General features: G+C 40.7%; 1 protein-coding gene across 1 annotated transcript; it reads left to right on the top strand.

Annotated features, from left to right (window-relative positions):
• Window positions 1-6,423: 6,423 nt before the first annotated feature.
• LOC118816991 (cytochrome P450 4V2) lies at window positions 6,424-19,554 on the top strand. Its single transcript, XM_036583627.1, has 11 exons — window positions 6,424-6,764; window positions 7,681-7,793; window positions 9,047-9,132; window positions 11,879-12,069; window positions 13,068-13,137; window positions 13,933-14,059; window positions 14,194-14,367; window positions 16,693-16,795; window positions 17,540-17,674; window positions 17,950-18,129; window positions 19,281-19,554. The coding sequence occupies exons 1-11, from the start codon at window positions 6,572-6,574 to the stop codon at window positions 19,442-19,444; spliced, it is 1,536 nt and encodes a 511-aa protein (XP_036439520.1). The 5' UTR covers window positions 6,424-6,571; the 3' UTR covers window positions 19,445-19,554.
• The last annotated feature ends 916 nt before the right edge of the window (window positions 19,555-20,470 follow it).

Raw genomic sequence — 20,470 nt, 5'->3', positions numbered from 1 at the left:
CAGCCCTCCACTGTGGAACTGAAACCCACTGTGTTGAATGAACATCTGGGTACAGTGGTCATTTGGGCTTCCACTGGATTTTTACATACATTTTAGGTCTTCAGCGCCAGGTATTAAACCAGTGCTGTAGGAGCTGACATTGGACATTGTAAGTGTTAATCCAACCCTGTAACAGTTACTGGAAAACTGTAGCATTCTAATGCAATGTTATAGCAGTTAATCTAGCACTGTAGGTGTTAATCCAACATTGTAAGAGTTATTTCAACACTGCCAGTGTTAATCCAACACTGCAAATTAATTTAGCACCATAGGTGTTAATGCAACGCTGTACAGTGTTGTTAATCCAACGACACTAAGAGCTGTTAATCCAACACTGCAAGAGTTCATTCGACACTGTAGGTGTTAATCCCACAATGCAAGAGATAATTTAGCACTGTATATGTCGATCCAACAATGCAAGCGTTAATTCAACACTACACTTTTTAACCCAACACTGCAAGCGTTAAACAAACACTGTATGTGTTAATCCTGAAAGAGTTAATTTAGCACTATAGGTGTTAACACTATAGATTGTTGTTATTCCAACACTGCAAGAGTTGATTCAACACTGTAGGCATTAAATAAACACTGTAGGTGTTAATCCAGCACCATAAATTAATGCAGTATCATAGATTACATTCAACACTAGCACTCATTCACATAAAACTCAGAATGCGACTGAATGAGGACACTTTCTATTTTCACTGCCATCTTTTGCACAGTGGTGATTAATAGACCCATGAGTGGCTCCATAGGTTTACAGATAAGAGCCCACAGGTCAAAGGTAGCCAATAATATGGTGTAGTTGTGTGGGGGCTTGTGTGGTCAATTCAACATTGCAAGAATTAATCCAACACTGTGGGTGTTAATCCACCCTGCAAGAGTTAATTTTGCCCTATATGTATTAATTCAACACTACATATTTCTTAATATAATAAAACTAAGAGCAGTTAATCCAACACTGTAAGAGTTAATTTAACACTATGGGCCTTAATCCAACACTGTAAGAGTTAATTTAACACTATAGGTCTTAATCCAACACTGTAAGAGTTAATTTAACACTATAGGCCTTAATCCAACACTGTAAGAGTTAATTTAACACTATAGGTCTTAATCCAATGCTGCAAGAGTTAACTGAACACTGTAGGTGTTAATCCAACACCAGTTAATGCAATACCATAGAATTAATTCAACTCAAACATTTAAACAGGTTATTCACTTAAAACTAGGAATGTAACTGTATGAGGACACTTTTTTTTGCTGCTATCTCTTGTATAGTGATAATTAACAGACACATGGTTCGTTCTATAGGTCTACAAATAAGTTGGTCAATAATATGAAGTAGTTGGGGGCTTGTATGGTCAATTCAGCTTTGGAACATTTAATTCAACACTGTAGGTATCAAATAAACGCTGCAGGTGTCAGTCCAACACTGCAAGAGTTAATTCAGCAGTGTAGGTGTTAATCCAACACAGGAGTTAATGCAGTACTGCAGAATTCATTCAACACTAACATTTAAACAGGGAATTCAATTAAAACTCAGAATGCGACTGAATGAGGACACTTTCATTTTTTCATTTTTTTGTCTTTTGCACAGTGGTGATTAATAGACCCATGAGTGGCTCCATAGGTTTACAGATAAGAGCCCACAGGTCGAAGCAATAAGTAGCCAATAATATGAAGCAGTCATGTGAGGGATTGAATTGTCAGTTCAACACTGCAAGAGTTCATTCAACACTGTAGGTGTTAATCCAACACTGCAAGAGTTCATTCAACACTGTAGGTGTTAATCCAACACTGCAAGAGTTCATTCAACAATGTAGGTGTTAAATAAACACTGTAGGAGTTATTTTAACACTACAGAGCGATGCTAATCCAACAACACTAAGAGTTGTTAATCCAACCCTACAAGAGTTAATTCAACACTGTATGTGCAAACGCAACACTACAAGGGTTTATTCAACACTGCAGGTGTTAATCCAACACCACAAGAGTTAATTCAACACTGCAGGTGTTAATCCAACATCACAAGAGTTAATTCAACACTGCAGGTGTTAATCCAACACCACAAGAGCTAATTCAACACTGCAGGTGTTAATCCAACACCACAAGAGTTAATGCAGTACCGCAGAATTCATTCAACACTAACATTTAAACAGTAGTTAATTAAAATTAGAAATGTGGCTGTTTGAGGACACTTTCATTTTTTTACAGCTGTCTTTTGCATTTAATAGACCCAGTGTCTCCATAGGTTCACTGATAAGAGCCCACAGGTCAAAGGTAGCCAATAATATGAAGCAGTCATGTGGGGGCATCGTCAGTTCAACATTGCAAGAATTAAGCCAACACTGTAGGTGTCAATCCAACACTGCCAGAGTTCATTCAACACTGTAGGTATTAAATAAACACTGTAGGTGTCAATCCAACACTGCCAGAGTTCATTCAACACTGTAGGTATTAAATAAACACTGTAGGTATTAACACTGTAAGAGTTCATTCAACACTGTAGGTATTAAATAAACACTGTAGGTGTTAATACAACACTAAGAGTTCATTCAACACTAGGTTTTAAATAAACACTGTAGGTGTTAATACAACACTAAGAGTTCATTGAACACTAGGTTTTAAATAAACACTGTAGGTGTTAATACAACACTAAGAGTTCATTTAACACTAGGTATTAAATAAACACTGCAGGTGTTAATACAACACTAAGAGTTCATTCAACACTGTAGGTATTAGACACTGTAGGTGTTAATACAACACAGAGTTCATCCAACACTAGGTATTAAATAAACACTGTAGGTATTAATCCAACATTGTAAGAGTTCATTCAACACTGGGTATTAAATAAACACTAGGTGTTAATATAACACTGAGAGTTCATTCAACACTGTAGGTATTAAATAAACACTGTAGGTGTTAATCCAACACTGTAAGAGTTCATTCAACATTGTAGGTATTAAATAAACACTGTAGGTGTTAATATAACACTGTAAGAGTTCATTCAACACTGTAGGTATTAAATAAACACTGTAGGTGTTAATATAACACTGTAAGAGTTCATTCAACACTTTAGGTGTTACTTCAACACCACAGAGTGCTGCTAATCCAACTAGGGGTGCAACGATTATTTGACTTAGTCGACTAAAATTGACGACCAAATTAGTTGGCAACTAATTTAGTAGTCGATTAGTTGGTGACGTCATTACACGTCTTTCTCACACTCACTAGGAACGTTCTGACATTACCGCTCACTGGAGAGTTAGCAGCAGCGCGACGGCAGCCTCGAGAACAGAATCCTAAAGGTGTGGAGCTAAACTCAGTGAAAAGGTTGTAGCTGTGCTGTCTGTAAAGCCTTAGCTGGCTATGGGAGCTCCTCCCCCACGCTGGAGCGTCTGAAGAGGAAACTCGGCTCACTGGATGAAGAAGATTCAGCTCGGTAAGATACGCCGCGTCCCAAACCGCATACTAGCTCACTAAATAGTGTGTAACAATAGCGCATATACCATGAGAGGTGCACTCATTAGTGCAGTGTGTGAAGTACAGAAGTGTGTGGTTTGGGACGCGGCGATAGTTGTGCTAGTGAGCTAGATAGCTAATGCTAAATTCCGTCCTACTTCATGCTCTGAGCTGAGCTGGAACTTCTTCTATTCCGAAATGCATTTTCTCTGGAATCGGTAACGGAGTTGGAACAGAGGAGCAAGAAACTGTTAATCACAGTGACTCTGTTCACTTTCCAGATATCGAGGCTGCCGGTGCGTTCAGATTCGCCGAACATGGGAGAGCGACTGCAAACAGGTCTCTGCTCTCCGCGAACGCTTGGCCCCACTCGCTAACGGTTTCAGGAGGTAGTTCTCAGCGGACACACAGGGCAGCTGGACGAAGGGTGACCGCTGAAATGAAGCGTTTAGACTAAAACCGTTCATATTTAACTGTTCATAAAGAAGCTTTCCACAAACATTCTCCAGTTTCCCCTCCATCAGAGCGTCTCCTCTACAGCGGAGTGTCCGCTCTCAGAGGAGATCAGGCCTCTCACAGGAGCCCAGAGACGCTGACGTCCCTCCGGTTCAGTAAAGACCTGAGACTGTAGAGTTTAGTTTCAGCAGAGTTTGGACAGACAGCAGAGCACAGAGCACAGACTGCACTGTTTACAGTTAACGTTTAGATTTAGATTGACTTTTATTCATCTGATTAAAGGAAAACTGATTTGGTTTTGTTCTGTTTTCTTGCTGCTACTTTGCACATCCTTGGTAATAAATTTTGACAGGAAAAACACATTGGAGTTTAATTTTTTAATCTTCTGTCTTGGCAGGAAAATTCATTAAAACGGTGATTTTTTTAAAAGGTATTCATCTTTATTGTCTTCATTGTTAGTAAATAAAACAGCCTCAAGCTAAATTTAAAAGTTAATAGCTACATAAAAGTTATTTGGTAATGTAATGATCCAAACAATCGATTATTCGTTTCAGTAATCGATCGATTAATCGACTATCAAATTAGTCATTTGTTGCAGCCCTGAATCCAGCAACACTAAGAGTTGTTAATTTAACACTGCAATCGTTGATTCAACACTGTAGGTGTTAATAAAACGCTACAGGACTTCATTTAACACTGTAGGTATAAAGTCAACACTGTAGCTGGTAATCCAACACCTTAATAATTCATGGAATATCAGAATTCATTCAGTACTAACACTCATTTACATAAAACCCAGAATGCAACTGTATGAGGACACTTTCTTTTTTACTGCCATCTTTCATGCAGTGGTGATTAATAGACCCATGAGTGGCTCCATAGGTTTACTGATAAGAGCCCACAGGTCAAAGGTAGCCAATAATATGATGTACTTGTGTGGGGGCTTGTGTGGTCAATTCAACATTGCAAGAATTAAGTCAACACTGTAGGTATTAATCCAACACTGCAAGAGTTAATTCAGCACTATAGGCCTTAATCCAACACCGCAAGAGTTAATTCAGCACTATAGGCCTTAATCCAACACCGCAAGAGTTAATTCAGCACTATAGGCCTTAATCCAACACCGCAAGAGTTAATTCAGCACTATAGGCCTTAATCCAACACCGCAAGAGTTAATTCAGCACTATAGGCCTTAATCCAACACCGCAAGAGTTAATTCAGCACTATAGGCCTTAATCCAACACCGCAAGAGTTAATTCAGCACTATAGGCCTTAATCCAACACCGCAAGAGTTAATTCAGCACTATAGGCCTTAATCCAACACCGCAAGAGTTAATTCAGCACTATAGGCCTTAATCCAACACCGCAAGAGTTAATTCAGCACTATAGGCCTTAATTCAACACCGCAAGAGTTAATTCAGCACTATAGGCCTTAATTCAACACCGCAAGAGTTAATTCAGCACTATAGGCCTTAATTCAACACCGCAAGAGTTAATTCAACACTATAGGCCTTAATTCAACACCGCAAGAGTTAATTCAACACTATAGGCCTTAATCCAACACCGCAAGAGTTATTTCAGCACTGTAGGCCTTAATCCAACACTGCAAGAGTTATTTCAGCACTGTAGGCCTTAATCCAACACTGCAAGAGTTATTTCAGCACTGTATGTGTTAATGTCATCATTGTAAGAGTTAACTGAACACTGTAGGTGTGGATTTAGCACTGTAGGTGTTAAACCAATACTTCAAGTTATTTCAACACTGTAGGTGTAAATCCAAAACTGCAAGAGTTAATTCAACACTGTAGATGTTAATTCAATGCTGCAAAAATTAATTCAAAACTGGAGGTGTTGGCCCAACACTGCAAGAGTGATTTCAGTGCTGTGTGTGTTAATTTAATTATTATGCGTTAATTCAACACTGTAGGTGTGAATTTAACACTGTAGATGTTAACCCAACACGGCAAGAGTTAATCTAATACTGTCTGTGTTAATCCAACACTGCAAGAGTTAATTGAACACTGTCAGTGTTAATCCAACACTGCAAGAGTTAACTGAACACTGTAGCTGATTGTTCAGCACTGCAACATTTAAGCAGGGTAGACACTCCAAACGGAATGTGGCTGTTTGGGGGCAGGTTCAGTTTTCACTGCTACCTTTCACACAGTGGTGATTAATAGACCCAGGGTGGTTCTGTAGGTTATAGATAAGAGCCCACAGGTCAAAGGTAGACAAATATACGACCATTACATAACAGAAGTATTGTAAGGGTGCTTGTACAGGTCATGTGTGGGTCAAGTTCAGTGCACTTGGCTATGGAACTTTCTGCACTGGGATTGGTTAGTGCTGCGTCACCTCCTCTACACTAGGATTGGCCAACTGTACACTCCCTCCTGTGATGTGATTGGCTAGTAGTGCTTTTGTTTTCATTTGTTTAGAGATGGTTGTTTTAGAGACAGAATAGCCAGTAGTGCAGTGAACGGTTTGTCCGTGTGAACTACTGGCTAATTCCAGCAAGAGGCAGGACATTAGTTTGCCCAATCATAGCACAGAGGGCGGAGTCTTCGGGGCAAAATAAAGCAACGCAGTGGTTCTGCTGCATCACTGCAGAAAGATGGGGCTAATTTTGGGCGCCTACACTGTGGGCTTTGTGGGCGCGGCTGCCTGCATCCTGCTGCTCACCTGGCTGACCTACCAGCTGCTGAGCGGCTACCTGCACAGCTGGAAAGAGCTGAAACCCATCCCAGGCATCGGAGTCCCATATCCACTGCTGGGCAACGCGCTGCAGTTCAAGTCCAATGCAGGAGGTAAGAGGTCAGGCGTCACCTGGTATAGAGTAGAATCAACAATTAGAAACGTTTCCTTGCCTGACGGAGCAGAAATAGTAGATCTGAATTACTGCAAAGCTGGAAGGGGACCAATTTATCCCATTGTGAGAAACAAACTAGTCCGAGGGAACCTGAGGAACCGTTAGCTTCAGCATGAAGCCTCCCAGGTCCACCATGGCATAAACATCTCCAGTACACAAAATTCAGGATTTCAATTCATACAAGTTGTGTTTGTAGGAAGAAGAGCAGATATTTCATTACTGTTTGAGATGAAAATGTTTTGTTGTGTCTACATCATTTATTAGAATAGAAAGCTTAAACATTTTTGGCATTTTTTGGTAAATCAGACATTATTATATATATATAACTATGTAATTGATTATGTATTTATGTAACTGCATTTTGGGCTGGTTTCCCAGATGTGCATTAAGTGTAGTCATAGGCTAAATAACAGTGCCAATGGTGAACTACCATTTGAGCAATCTCTTTTAGTAGGTTTAGGCCTAATCTGGGTCTGGGAAACTGGCCTTTGGACAGTTATGTATGATAAACGTTAATATCGCTGCTGTCGGAACAAAACCTTGTATCTCCAAAATGCTAACTTTACAGGAGGAGGAAAAACATACTTTATTTTTAATGTAAGTCAATGGAACCAGGCGTCTTTCCAAGTCATTCTGGGTCATTTCTTTTGGTCCATTCATCATGAAATTTACACACAATGTAAAGACCAACAGGCGTTTTCAGATTATGTCAAAAAATGAAAAACGTCGAAAATGGAGATACGAGGCTTTGTCCCGACAGCAGTGACATACAGTGAAAGAACAAGCATAACTACAGACTTTTGCAGTTTAAATGGAAAAGAAATCAACGCAGTGGTTACAAATCTGTGTCTCAGACTTCTTCTGTCAGCTGGTCGGCTACACCAAGGAGTTTCAGAACACCCCTCTGCTGAAAGTGTGGGTTGGACCAATACCGTTCCTCATCCTCTACCATGCGGAAACCATTGAGGTATTCGCCTTCACTGCTTTATAGCCCAGAGAAACTGGGACAGTTCATCAACTACATAGCTTAGTTTCATAGCGCTTACAGAATAACTCCACAATTAGAGCCAGGCATGCATGTGATTGGCTGAGAGGAATCCACCTTATTCCACCTTAGTAACCTCTACCACTGACTAACAAGACCATAAAATGGAACGACAGAAAATATAAGAGAAAATGTAAATAAAAAATGGTAATATTTCAAAAATGATTCATATTTCAACTATTTTCCAACCCTTAGCATTAAACAGACTGTGAACTGTTTTGGTTACTGTGTCTTTAAGACTGGCATATGTAAATGAGTTCTGTCCTGATTGGCTGCCCCGTATTGTGTCTCATTCAAAAGTCCAGGCTGAAACACTCCTTATAACTTCAGCATGAATGGGCGGGGCTAATCCCTTTACAGGGGACTGTAGCATTAGGAGTCTTGCCCAAGGACTCTTAACAGTGCAATATGATGTGTTTTCCCATTACTGGTTTTTGTGACATCACAAATCAGTCTATTCAAAATGGGCTGTTTTCCAGCGTAGTCTTCATAGGTGGACCGTATCAGGTGGGGACATCACATATACCAACAAGACATAACATTAAAACACCTCCTTGTTTCTACACTCACTGTCCATTTCATCAGCTCCACTGACCATTTCACTCTGAGTGAGGCTGTATGGTCAGTGGAGCTCTGGGCGCTTAACATCAGTAATAATAATGGAGCTATATTTATTTATTTATTTATTTATTTATAATGATATATGATCTATATATACACACACATCACTCTCAGGTCTAGTGTTTACAGGCCTTGAGCTCCTGTACAGATATAACAGAGCAAGGTTCAGCATTGGGGCACAAACACAGACGCGACTCTGTCTCAGATAGAGAACCTGCACCTTTCACTCAGCGTCTCGGACAAACCCGCAATAAAACAATCAGTTATGTAAACATCCAGGCCCTTATTACGCACCTTATACGTGTCTGTTATGTAACCTGAACGGCTGTAATGGCCAGACTATATGGATTATGATAACCTCAGCTGGATTAGTTATACTGTATGGTACACTAATCAGAGTTAGTGGCTTCAGTTACACTCAGTATTAAGACTGACAGTTTGAAAATGTACAGCGACACGACTCGTCTCACCTTCAGGGGTGAGAGCACAGCTTAATGTGGTTAACATATAACCTGCTCTCTGTCTGTCTCTCTCTCTGTCTCTCTCTCTCTCAGACGGTTCTGAACAACCCCGTCCACATGGATAAGGCCTATGCCTATAAGTTCCTGCACCCATGGCTAGGCACTGGACTGCTGACCAGGTATAAGGAAAAATTAAAAAACACAAACTAATCAATACTTGTCCTACAACAAATGACTGAACTACTTCGCTGAAAAAGCAAAGGTTATTAAAAGGGATAATTTGTTGTAAACAAAATTTTTCACCCCCCCCAGAATGTTGCTATGTTACTGCATTAGAATTCACTATATTTCATTGTTACTGCCATTAAAACTATCGTGTTACAGTACAGTGTGACAAGATACTGGCATTTACAGTAGCTCGTTACATTACGACAGTACTGCCATTAAAATGACCTTGTAACTCTACAATATAACAAGTTACGGCCACTTAAAGTAAACTGTTACATCACCGCATCTTTACATTACAGTGTTACTGGCCTTTTTACAACAATGTTGTCATTAGAAATAACCTGTTATGCTACAATAATATTGATATTAAAGAAACTTGCATTACAACATTAAAGCAGCTGATAACGTTACTGTTATAAAATCTACCTTGTTACATCACAACATCATTTCTCTTCAAAGTAACTTGTTATATTGGAACATTACAACATTATTGCCATTGAACAGCCGTGATACACTACAACATCACTGATATTAAAGTAACTTGTTAAATCAACATTATTGCCATTATAAGTAATTATAACAGTGCAACGTTACTATCAATGAAAGAGGCTTGTTACATTACAAAGTAATAAATTACTGCCACATTACATTACGGCCGTTAAAATGGCCTTGCTGCACTGCAATATTACGGCCGTTATAATGACCCTGTTGCAATGCAATATTACGGCCGTTAAAAAGACCCTGTTGCACTGCAATATTATGGCCATTAAAATGGCCTTGCTGCACTGCAATATTACGGACGTTAAAATGACCCTGTTGCACTGCAATATTACGGACGTTAAAATGACCCTGTTGCACTGCAATATTACGGCCGTTAAAAAGACCCTGTTGCACTGCAATATTACGGCCGTTAAAAAGACCCTGTTGCACTGCAATATTACGGCCGTTAAAATGACCCTGTTGCACTGCAATATTACGGCCGTTAAAAAGACCCTGTTGCACTGCAATATTACGGCCGTTAAAAAGACCCTGTTGCACTGCAATATTACAGCCGTTAAAATGACCCTGTTGCACTGCAATATTACGGCCGTTAAAATGGCCTTGCTGCACTGCAATATTATGGCCGTTAAAATGGCCTTGCTGCACTGCAATATCACGGCCGTTAAAAAGACCCTGTTGCATTGCAATATTACGGCCGTTAAAAAGACCCTGTTGCACTGCAATATTACGGCCGTTAAAAAGACCCTGTTGCACTGCAATATTATGGCCGTTAAAAAGACCCTGTTGCACTGCAATATTACGGCCGTTAAAAAGACCCTGTTGCACTGCAATATTACGGCCATTAAAATGACCCTGTTGCACTGCAATATTACGTACGGTGGTTCAGGTGTGCAGTTTCAGCGATGCTAACAGGGGCTATAAGCTTCTAGTGTGTAAAGAAGGAAACTTGGCTGATTAACTACCTTTGGGTTAAAATGAGTAAAAATGGGGAAAAATGTGTAAATTTGATTTTCTGTCACTTTAAACCAGAACAGGATGCTGGGAAATGTAGTTAATCCTTTGAAACCAGCTGCTCAGTAGTCTGAGATACAGAGATGCATTTTTTCCCCTGCTATAGCTGCTTTTCTCGCATCTCCGACAGGAAACTTTCCTCAACATTAGAGCAGTTTCCTGTAAAATGTCTCTTAATGTCTGATTTTTCACAAGGCTGAAGTCGCTTCTCACTCACCAGCTTCATGTTCCAACCTTCACAGTCCACCTTAAATGGTGCAGCAGTTACATACTGGCACCTCAGGCACCATTTAAGGTGGACTGGGAAAATCTGAATGAGAAGCTGGCGAATGAGAAACTTCCAGACTTTTCAGTGTTTCAGTTTTCTGTTGCAGATTAAACGTATCAGGAAACCAGCTGGTCTGATTATAAACACTAAAGTCCATTCGTCTCAATGCTGGTCTTATGTCTCTCTCTTACCTTCTCGTAGCTACTAGCTGGGTGAGACTCTTCTGGACAGTAGCTGCCTTCATATATTAGAAGCATCCCATAAAAACGACACTGCGCAGAAAAAAAAGGGCCTGAAAACAAAAAAAGTAAAAACTTCAAATGACGTATTTTAGTTCAAAGGGTTTTGTGGATTTTTTGGTACTTTTTTTTACCGTTTAACGTATTTTTTTATACTGTAACTGTAAAACATTAAACTCATTTTTTGTGTTACTGTGGTTTAATGGGCTAATTCATGAATACAGTGTGTAGAAAAACTGATTCAGTGAGGTTTTATGAGCTGAGGTTGTGCTGAATCAGGGGACATATAACACTTAATGGTTTAATGGTCAGAAAAAAACAATGAAAGTGCAAAACGTAAAATTAAAATCGATCTTAATGGATTAAACTGTTTAGTCAGAGATTAAATGAAAATGTAGAATAACAGAGAATCTCTCTCTCTCTCTCTCTCTACTCTCTCTCTCTCTCTGTCTCTCTCGCTCTCTCTCTCTGTGTCTCTCTCTACTCTGTCTCTCTCTACTCTCTCTCTCTCTGTCTCTCTCGCTCTCTCTCTCTGTGTCTCTCTCTACTCTGTCTCTCTCTCTCTCTTTCTGACTCTCTCGCTCTCTCTCTGTGTTCTTCTCTGTCTCTCTCTCTCTCCCTCTGACTCTCTCTCTGTCTCTCTCTCTCTCTCTCTCTCTCTGTCTCTCTCTCTCTCAGTACAGGTGATAAATGGCGGCGCAGGCGGAAGCTGCTGACCCCCACCTTTCATTTCTCCATCCTGACTGAGTTCCTGGAGGTGATGAATGAGCAGGCGGAGGTCCTGATAGAGAAGCTGGAGAAGAAGGTGGGCAAAGACCCCTTCAACTGCTTCAACTACATCACCCTCTGCGCCCTGGACATCATCTGCGGTGTGTGTGTGTGTGTGTGTGTGTGTGTGTGTGTGTACGTGTTTGTGTGTGTGTGTGTGTGTGTGTGTGTGAAACAATGGTTCCACTGCTGAAGTGATATCTGGTCAGCAGGAATCCTGTGACCCGAACTGACCAGAGTAAATGGGGTAGAGGGCGGCTGATAAATCTTCAGTGTTGACAAATCTTTTAAAAATCATATATATATATTTATACAACAGTTCCGCCACGCGAGCTGATTGGTTGAGCAGCGTTCTAACTGTGCTGTTATTTCACCATAACATCACGTCTTTATCACAAACACTGCATCACTCCGCTGAGACGCCAAACGACTCTGACAGCTGTAGGAGACGCTAAAGCCATTTGAACGTTTTTACTTCTTACTTTGCCACAAACAGAAAATGGACACTTTTAGGATCACATTTGACCGACAGCCGATTTGGTCAGACTCTGAAGATGAGACGACACTAAATTCCCAAACTGTCATCACCACTGAGCAGCTTTTCAGTCGGCAGCTGTGACAGAAGAACAGCTGAACAACCTGGAATCAGCCAGAAATGAACCCAACACCATTCGCCAAACTAAATGGGCTGTAAGATGCTTTACAGACTGGCTGGAACAAAACAACATTAATACTGATCTGGAAAAACTGACAAAACTGAGCTAAACCTGATATTGGGCAGTTTTATGGCTCAGTCTGTACTGAAAATAGTACCTTGTTCCATTACAGCATTACTTCTATCGTGTCATCTTTAGTACCAGACCACGTTTTACCCCTTTAACGCTCCACACTGTGTATGGTTACAGATACACCACAGGCTGCACTGGTCTGCTTTTAATGCCTTTGCATTCTTTACAAAAGCTGTAAGTGAGGATAGAACTTTTAAAACTAAACTGAATTTGAGTTGCAGCACCAAAACACACTGTTGTTAATTAATATTATGGTATTATTATATTATACTGTCTAATATTATAACATCATGACTGTCTGGGTGTTACAGAAACAGCCATGGGGAAGAAAATCTACGCCCAGAGCAACTACGACTCCGAATATGTGCGCAGTGTGTATCGGTAAGTGGTCAAAGAGCAAAGTCACACCAGAAGGGATGAAAAGGACGATGAATGAATAAGTGGATAAAGGGATGAATAAAAGATGGATAAGGAACAGAGAGAGTGAACACATTTGTCTAAGTGCTTCTGAGTCTGGAGTATTGATTCGTGCAGACGTTCAGAGCAGTGTGTGTGTGTGTGAGTGTGTGTGTGTGTGTGTGTGTGTGTGTGTGTGTGTGTGTGTGTGTGTGTGTGTGTGTGTGTGTGTGTGTGCATACGCAAGGGCATGTGTGTGTTTTAGAGACATGTTTCACAATCCTGTCCCTGCGCCAAAACCCCCCCCCCACTCATGAGGTCATGAGCAAAATCATCATGAGATTAAAATGCATGTGATTCAGCAGAAAATGTAGCACAGTAAAAGGCATATAAACACACTGGCCACTTTATTAGAAACACCCAGCCTGTACTTTCACTCACTGGCCACTTTATTAGAAACACCCAGCCTGTACTTTCACTCACTGGCCACTTTATTAGAAACACCCGCCTTGTACTTCCACTCACTGGCCACTTTATTAGAAACACCCGCCTTGTACTTTCACTCACTGGCCACTTTATTAGAAACACCCGCCTTGTACTTTCACTCACTGGCCACTTTATTAGAAACACCCACCTTGTACTTCAACTCACTGGCCACTTTATTAGAAACACCTGCCTTCTCTCTAATAACTTGGCCAGGGGGTGGACATACATGGTGGGTGTTTCTAATAATAACAACTGTGAAAGCAGTGTGAAACTCCCCGTCTCTGATTGGTCCAGGATGAGTGACATCATCACCAGGCGCCAGCGGATGCCGTGGTACTGGCCGGACTTTGTGTACAACTACTTCGGGGAGGGCAGAGAGCATGACCGCAGCCTCAAGATCCTGCACTCCTTCACTGAAAGCGTAAGTGTCTCTAGTTTATTTTACACAGCGCTGTGTTAATAAAAATAAGTAATATAAGCAAAATAATCAAATAAAATAGACAGTGTAACGCAGGTCATTGAGGTCATTGGTCACTTTGTTTGATGGATATGCAGGTGATTCACGAGCGGTCAGAGTACATTTCTTACATCGAGTCGGACAGCGAATCGGATCAGGGCATGAAGAAGAGGCGGGCGTTCCTGGACATGCTGCTGAAGGCGCAGGACGAGGACGGGAACAACCTCAGCCACCGAGACATCCAGGAGGAAGTGGACACCTTCATGTTTGAGGTCAGAGTGCAGCTGATCTGGGATCAGTATCTTCGAAACACGCGTACACCCAAGACTAATGCTGCCTTCTTATGTTCCCAGATGGTCCTTTTTGCCACACACAAAGTCGTAATTACAAAGCGTTTAATAGAACAGTTTGGCAAGAGATCTAGTTTATACAATTTACAACATAACACAGATGTGGTCAATCGGCCAGGACACAGTTGGAGTCCAAATTAGGTAACACCTATTTTGATGGTCCACTTTTTAACCACATTAACCACATCAACTAAAATATCTATTAAAGGAAACTGAACTTGATGCTGATCGTGATGGATTCTGTTAAATCAAACCCTAAACTCAACGTCAGCCCAAAACCGACACCCACTCCTGAACCTCACCCTGATCATGATGTTGATAATCGACTCTCACCAGAAAGTTTGTTTAATAATTTAGGTATCAGCAGATCATCTATAGGGGATCATCAAAATAGTGTGACCCCAAATTTTGCTTCTTTAGTTTAGAACCGGAGCCTCGTGGCTAACACTGCTAACACTGCTAACACTGGAAGTCAATAGTCACCCAAATATTTCCTGTAAATACAGGGATGATTCAAAAAGATTCATCTGATTTCAAAACGCTTTATTTGTACAACCGTGAGGCGTCTAGGAACCAATCACAATCCAATTGTAAGAGGGGGTCATAGAGTTTCTGACGGTCAGTGGAAGATGGCTCCCTTCAGTCTGAGAGGAGATGAGACCCCTGAGCAGAAAGCGTTCTGCGTTCTCCACTTCAATAAGAGTGAATCCGTCATAACTGTGCAGTGTGATTTTCGTGGTCAGTGAAGCTCCAACAGCTCAGAGCGTTCGTCGTTGGTTCCACAACACTGGATGATCTCCGAAATCACACTGAAAGAGCCGTGAGTGCAGCGACACCCGACATGCTCAATCCAGTATGGGATGAATCTGACTATGGTGTTGATGATGTCTGTACAGCTGGAGGAGGTTCATACTGAGACCTTGTACAATTACATAATAAACTTTATGCTCATTTAAACCATTTACAGTTCACTGCACTGATCTGTAATGATTTACAAGTGAAATTAATCATTTTGAAATCGGATCAATCTTTTTGAATCACCCTGTACATCCAAACTTCCCTCAAACCACATCCAGGTCTGTGCAGGTTTGTCGATGTGGTTTAGGACACAGTGTGACTCTAATGTTAACTAGTTAGCTAGCCTGATCTATTTTGGTGTCTTACTCTATTGTAAAAAAGTAAATGATGCAACAGCTGCAGCTGCAAATGTCGCTTCTAGGAAAATATAGACTTCCACTGACCAGTGAAACCATCCTTTTTTCTGCCATGATTAAAGGGTTAAAGGTCAGTAACACATTGGAAACTCAAAACTGTTTCCAGACTTGTGGTTATTTTAATTTGTAATTACTTTTAGTGCAGAAACTCGTATTTACGAAAATTCTGATATTGACTGCATAGCAGTTTCCAGTAGAGAGTTAGTTGTCCTAGATAATCAGGCTATAGCCCAGCATTACATCAGGCTGCAGCCCATTCCTGACAGAAGTGCAGTGCAACCCCTTTCACTGTAAAGCAAAAACAACGACCCAGTGAAGACAACATAACAGCGTTAAGACGAAGCCGAGATGAACAAAAACAATAAAAGCAACACAAAAACCCCAAACTGAAGCATACTAGGCTAAAGCAAACTGCCATGACGGGCAGAAACAGTGTTTATGGACTTTATATCCGACCTCTGATGACTCTAGCACTGAAGTAGACATTTACTTTGACATTTTGACACCGTCCATTTCAGCTTTTGTACTAAAAAAGCATTATAAAACCACTCATGACCGTTTTTTAATTTGTTTTGGGCAGAAAAGGCCAAAAAACACCATATCAATTTTACGCCTCCTCCAAGTACATCTTTTCGCTGCAACTGGAGCTTCAATGTCGAACGTTGGTGTGCTAACAACAAATTGAAGGCTCGAGGCACTAGCAGATAGCAGTGTTAGCAAAGCAGTGATTACAAGGGGTAAATAAGCAGCAGAGCTTGGCGGACACCGTAATCATTGACCGTAATACAGTGACAGAACTCAAAGAAAACAAATTTAATTTCACTACATTAGAATCTAAAACAGAAGCTGTTTTTTTCACACTTTTTGGTCACTTTTTGGTCATTTCATAGCATGTGTGCTATGGACTATAACACATCAGCTCAAGTTTAAGGTTTGCTTCAGCACTAAAATCCTGAAAGATAATGTCGTTAAACTGCTCAGTCAGCACTTCAGTGTGTTTTATCTAAATGTATTTGGCGGCCCCTCGTTGCAGGGACATGACACCACGGCCGCCGCTATGAACTGGGCCGTTCACCTGCTGGGCTCACATCCAGACGTGCAGAGGAAAGTTCAGCAGGAGCTGTTTGAAGTGTTTGGTGAGCAAATTCAGTACAGTTACAGTCTTTTATCTAAACCGGTCTGAGTACAGTGTGAGGGGACTGCAGCACTACACTGTATATTTATATAATAAACAGTTTCTGATATCACTGAATTACATCCACTGTAACAGGACATGAACTGTGATATATACATGTTATATGTTTGATGGCTGCTTGTAGTTATAGCTGTAGTTTTTATGACTGTGTAGGTGTGTAAATTATAGTAGGTGCTAAAAAACTTATAGTGGTTTGCAACACAATTTATATCAGTTACTGAATAATTTATATCAGTTGCTGAATAATTTAAAATAATGAATAAATTATAGCAGTTACTGAATAAATTACAGTAATTACTGTATCATTTAAAGTAATTAGTGAATAATTTATAGTGGCTACTGAATAATTCATAGTAGATACTCAATAATTCATAGCAGTTACTGAATAATTCATAGCAGTTACTGAATAATTTATAGCAGTTACTGAATAATTTATATCAGTTGCTGAATAATTTAAAAATAATGAATAAATTATAGCAGTTACTGAATAAATTATAGTAATTACTATATCATTTAAAGTAATTAGTGAATAATTTATAGTGGCTACTGAATAATTCATAGAGGATACTCAATAATTCATAGCAGGTACTGAATACTTAATAGCTTAGTGAGTACCTTATCGCAGATGCTGAATAGTTTGCAGTAGTTAGTGAATATTTACTGGTGTTTACTGGATCACTTGCAGGTGAGTCTGAGCGTCCAATCAACACAGAGGATCTGAAGAAGCTGCGATATCTGGAGTGCGTGATTAAAGAGGCGCTGCGGCTCTTCCCTTCGGTTCCCTTCTTCGCCCGCAGCATCTGTGAGGACACACACATCGGTCAGTAACGTTATACGCTACTGTTTACAGTAAAATCACTCGTTCAAATAATTCAGCTCTCGTGAACTAAACACCAGCAGGCTTTTTACAGTATTTAACGTCAATATTTAAATGATCAATAATACACTGTGACTATTTATTTACAGTCATTTATTAGCTGCGTCAAGCTGTGATCACCACAGCCTCAAGATCACCACTGAACCCGATTGTTCATTCATTCATATTAATGTGTAAAGACTATGAGGCCGTGTTGCTGACCGCGTGTTTGTATGTAGGGGGGTATAAGGTGCCCAAAGGAACTAATGCCATCATCATGCCCTACGCTCTGCACCGGGACCCCCGGTACTTCCCTGAACCTGAGGAGTTCCGGCCTGAGCGCTTTTTTCCTGAGAACACCGCAGGCAGACACCCATACAGCTACATCCCGTTCTCCGCCGGACTGCGCAACTGCATCGGTCAGTCGCTCTCCTCTCTGATCTTCTGTCTCTCAGTCAGTTTATTGAGATAATGGAAGATGACATTGATTCCAATGGAGTGTACAGTGAAAAAAACACCTGGGATAGCATATCAGTAGTCTAACAACACCTTAGCAACCACCTGGGATATCATAGCAGCACCTCAGCAACCACCCATAGCACACCTTACCATCTGGAATGCCATAGCAATACCATAGCAACCACCGGGGACAGCATAGCAGCACCTTAGCAACCATTTGGGATGTTATAATAATGCCTTAGCAACCACCTGTGATACCATAGCAACAGCCTAACAACACATTAGTACATTGAAAAAACACCTGGCATAGCATATCAGTGGTCTAACAACACCTTAGCAACCACCTGGGATACCATAGCAGCGCCTTAGCAACCACCTGGGATATCATAGCAGCACCTCAGCAACCACCTGAGATCCCATAGCAACACCTTACCATCTGGGATGCCATAGCAACACCATAGCAACCACCGGGGACAGCATAGCAGCACCTTAGCAACCATTCGGGATGCTATTATAATGCCTTAGCAACCACCTGTGATACCATAGCAACAGCCTAACAACACATTAGTACATTGAAAAAACACCTGGCATAGCATATCAGTGATCTAACAACACCTTAGCAACCACCTGGGATACCATAGCAACACCTTAGCAACCACCTGGGATGCTATAATAATGCCTTAGCAACCACCTGTGATACCATAGCAACAGTCAGACACCGCATTAGTACAATGAAAAAACACCTGGCATAGCATATCAGTTCCTTCAGCCATGCTAACTTGCATTACATTCATGTGCTAGCGACAGGCCTGCTGACCATTGGACAGTGTTTACAAGTACTGGTCACTCCTTTGAGCTCCGCTTTCACGATGTTGGACTCATCTAAATGACTCACTCTAGGTTCGTTCCCACCCTAATAAGTCTATGTTCCCACCACATTTAGCCCGTAATATGTCACGGTTGTGCCCAGATGGTCACAAACTCTCACGAACGACAGTCCTCGGACATACCTGGGAGGATTAGGACACAGCCCTTCAGACCCTGAAGCAGTGAAATCACTACCGTGGTGCCTCTCAGGCTGACAGGATCGCTGCTCTCTCTGTTGTTGTAGGTCAGCGCTTCGCGATGATGGAGGAGAAGGTGATTCTGGCCTCCATCCTGCGCTACTTCAACATCGTGGCATGTCAGAAGAGGGAGGAGCTGAGACCTGTGGGGGAGCTCGTCCTCAGACCAGAGCAAGGCATCTGGATCACCCTGCAGAGGAGACAACGCTAGCGCTAACTCACATAGTTAGCATTGCTAATTATGGCAAGATGTTGAAAAATAACTGATATGATACGTCACTGTACATGATGTGACACATTAAATCTTCATATCCAGTGTGATTGTGATGTTTATTGCTTTCTGGTTGCATATCTGCTAAGGCACATGTGTAGCAAGTAGCAAACCTGGTGCAGAAGCTAAAGAAGAATCTCACTCTCTCTCTCTCTCTCTCTCTCTATATATATATATATATATATATATATATATATTTTTTTTTTTATAGAGGTGAACTATGACTATTACAGCCATTAAAAAAAACTTGGTTGAAAAAGAAGAAAACCCACCGCTTCTATAATAATATGTATGTTAGCGCTAAGCTAACATTGGTGCACATGAACATTTTTTGTTTTCAGGACTTCCAGAAGGTCCAGAGTTGTTCCTGTTTTAAATCAAAACATGACTGGTTGATTACACTGGCAGTTCCTACGTACGTTGCTAGTTAATCTAACATGTAAGGCCTCCAGTTCAGCTCCTGAAGGCCTAGCCAATCGCAGAGCACACTAGGCTATATCTACATAGAAACAATGGACGATTAAATAATTTTCTGTTGGAAGATCTTGACAACATATACATTTTTTTATATGGAAAATGTATATAAAAAGAGAATACAGTGATGTGCAAATCATTTAAACCCTATATTAAATTGAAAATGGTGCAAAAACAACATATCAAATGTGAAACTGAGGAATTTTACTGTTTTTTTGAAAAATATATGCTCATTCTGAATTTGATGCCAGTAACATGTCTCAAAAAAGTGGAGACAAGACAACAAATGAGTGATACAGTTGTGTTATGATAAAAATACAACTTGTGGAACAACTAGTTAGGATAATTGGCAACAGGTCAGTAATATGATAGGGTATAAAAAGAGCATCACAGAGAGGCTGAGGCTTTCAGTAAAGATGGAAAATCACTGCATGGGCTCTGGAACACTTCCAAAACCACTGTCTGTGAAAACAGTTCATCACTGCATCCACA

The sequence above is a fragment of the Colossoma macropomum genome, unplaced genomic scaffold (genome assembly GCF_904425465.1).
Source record: "Colossoma macropomum unplaced genomic scaffold, Colossoma_macropomum, whole genome shotgun sequence".
NCBI lineage: Eukaryota > Metazoa > Chordata > Actinopteri > Characiformes > Serrasalmidae > Colossoma > Colossoma macropomum.
This window is presented reverse-complemented; position numbering and strand designations above follow the sequence as displayed.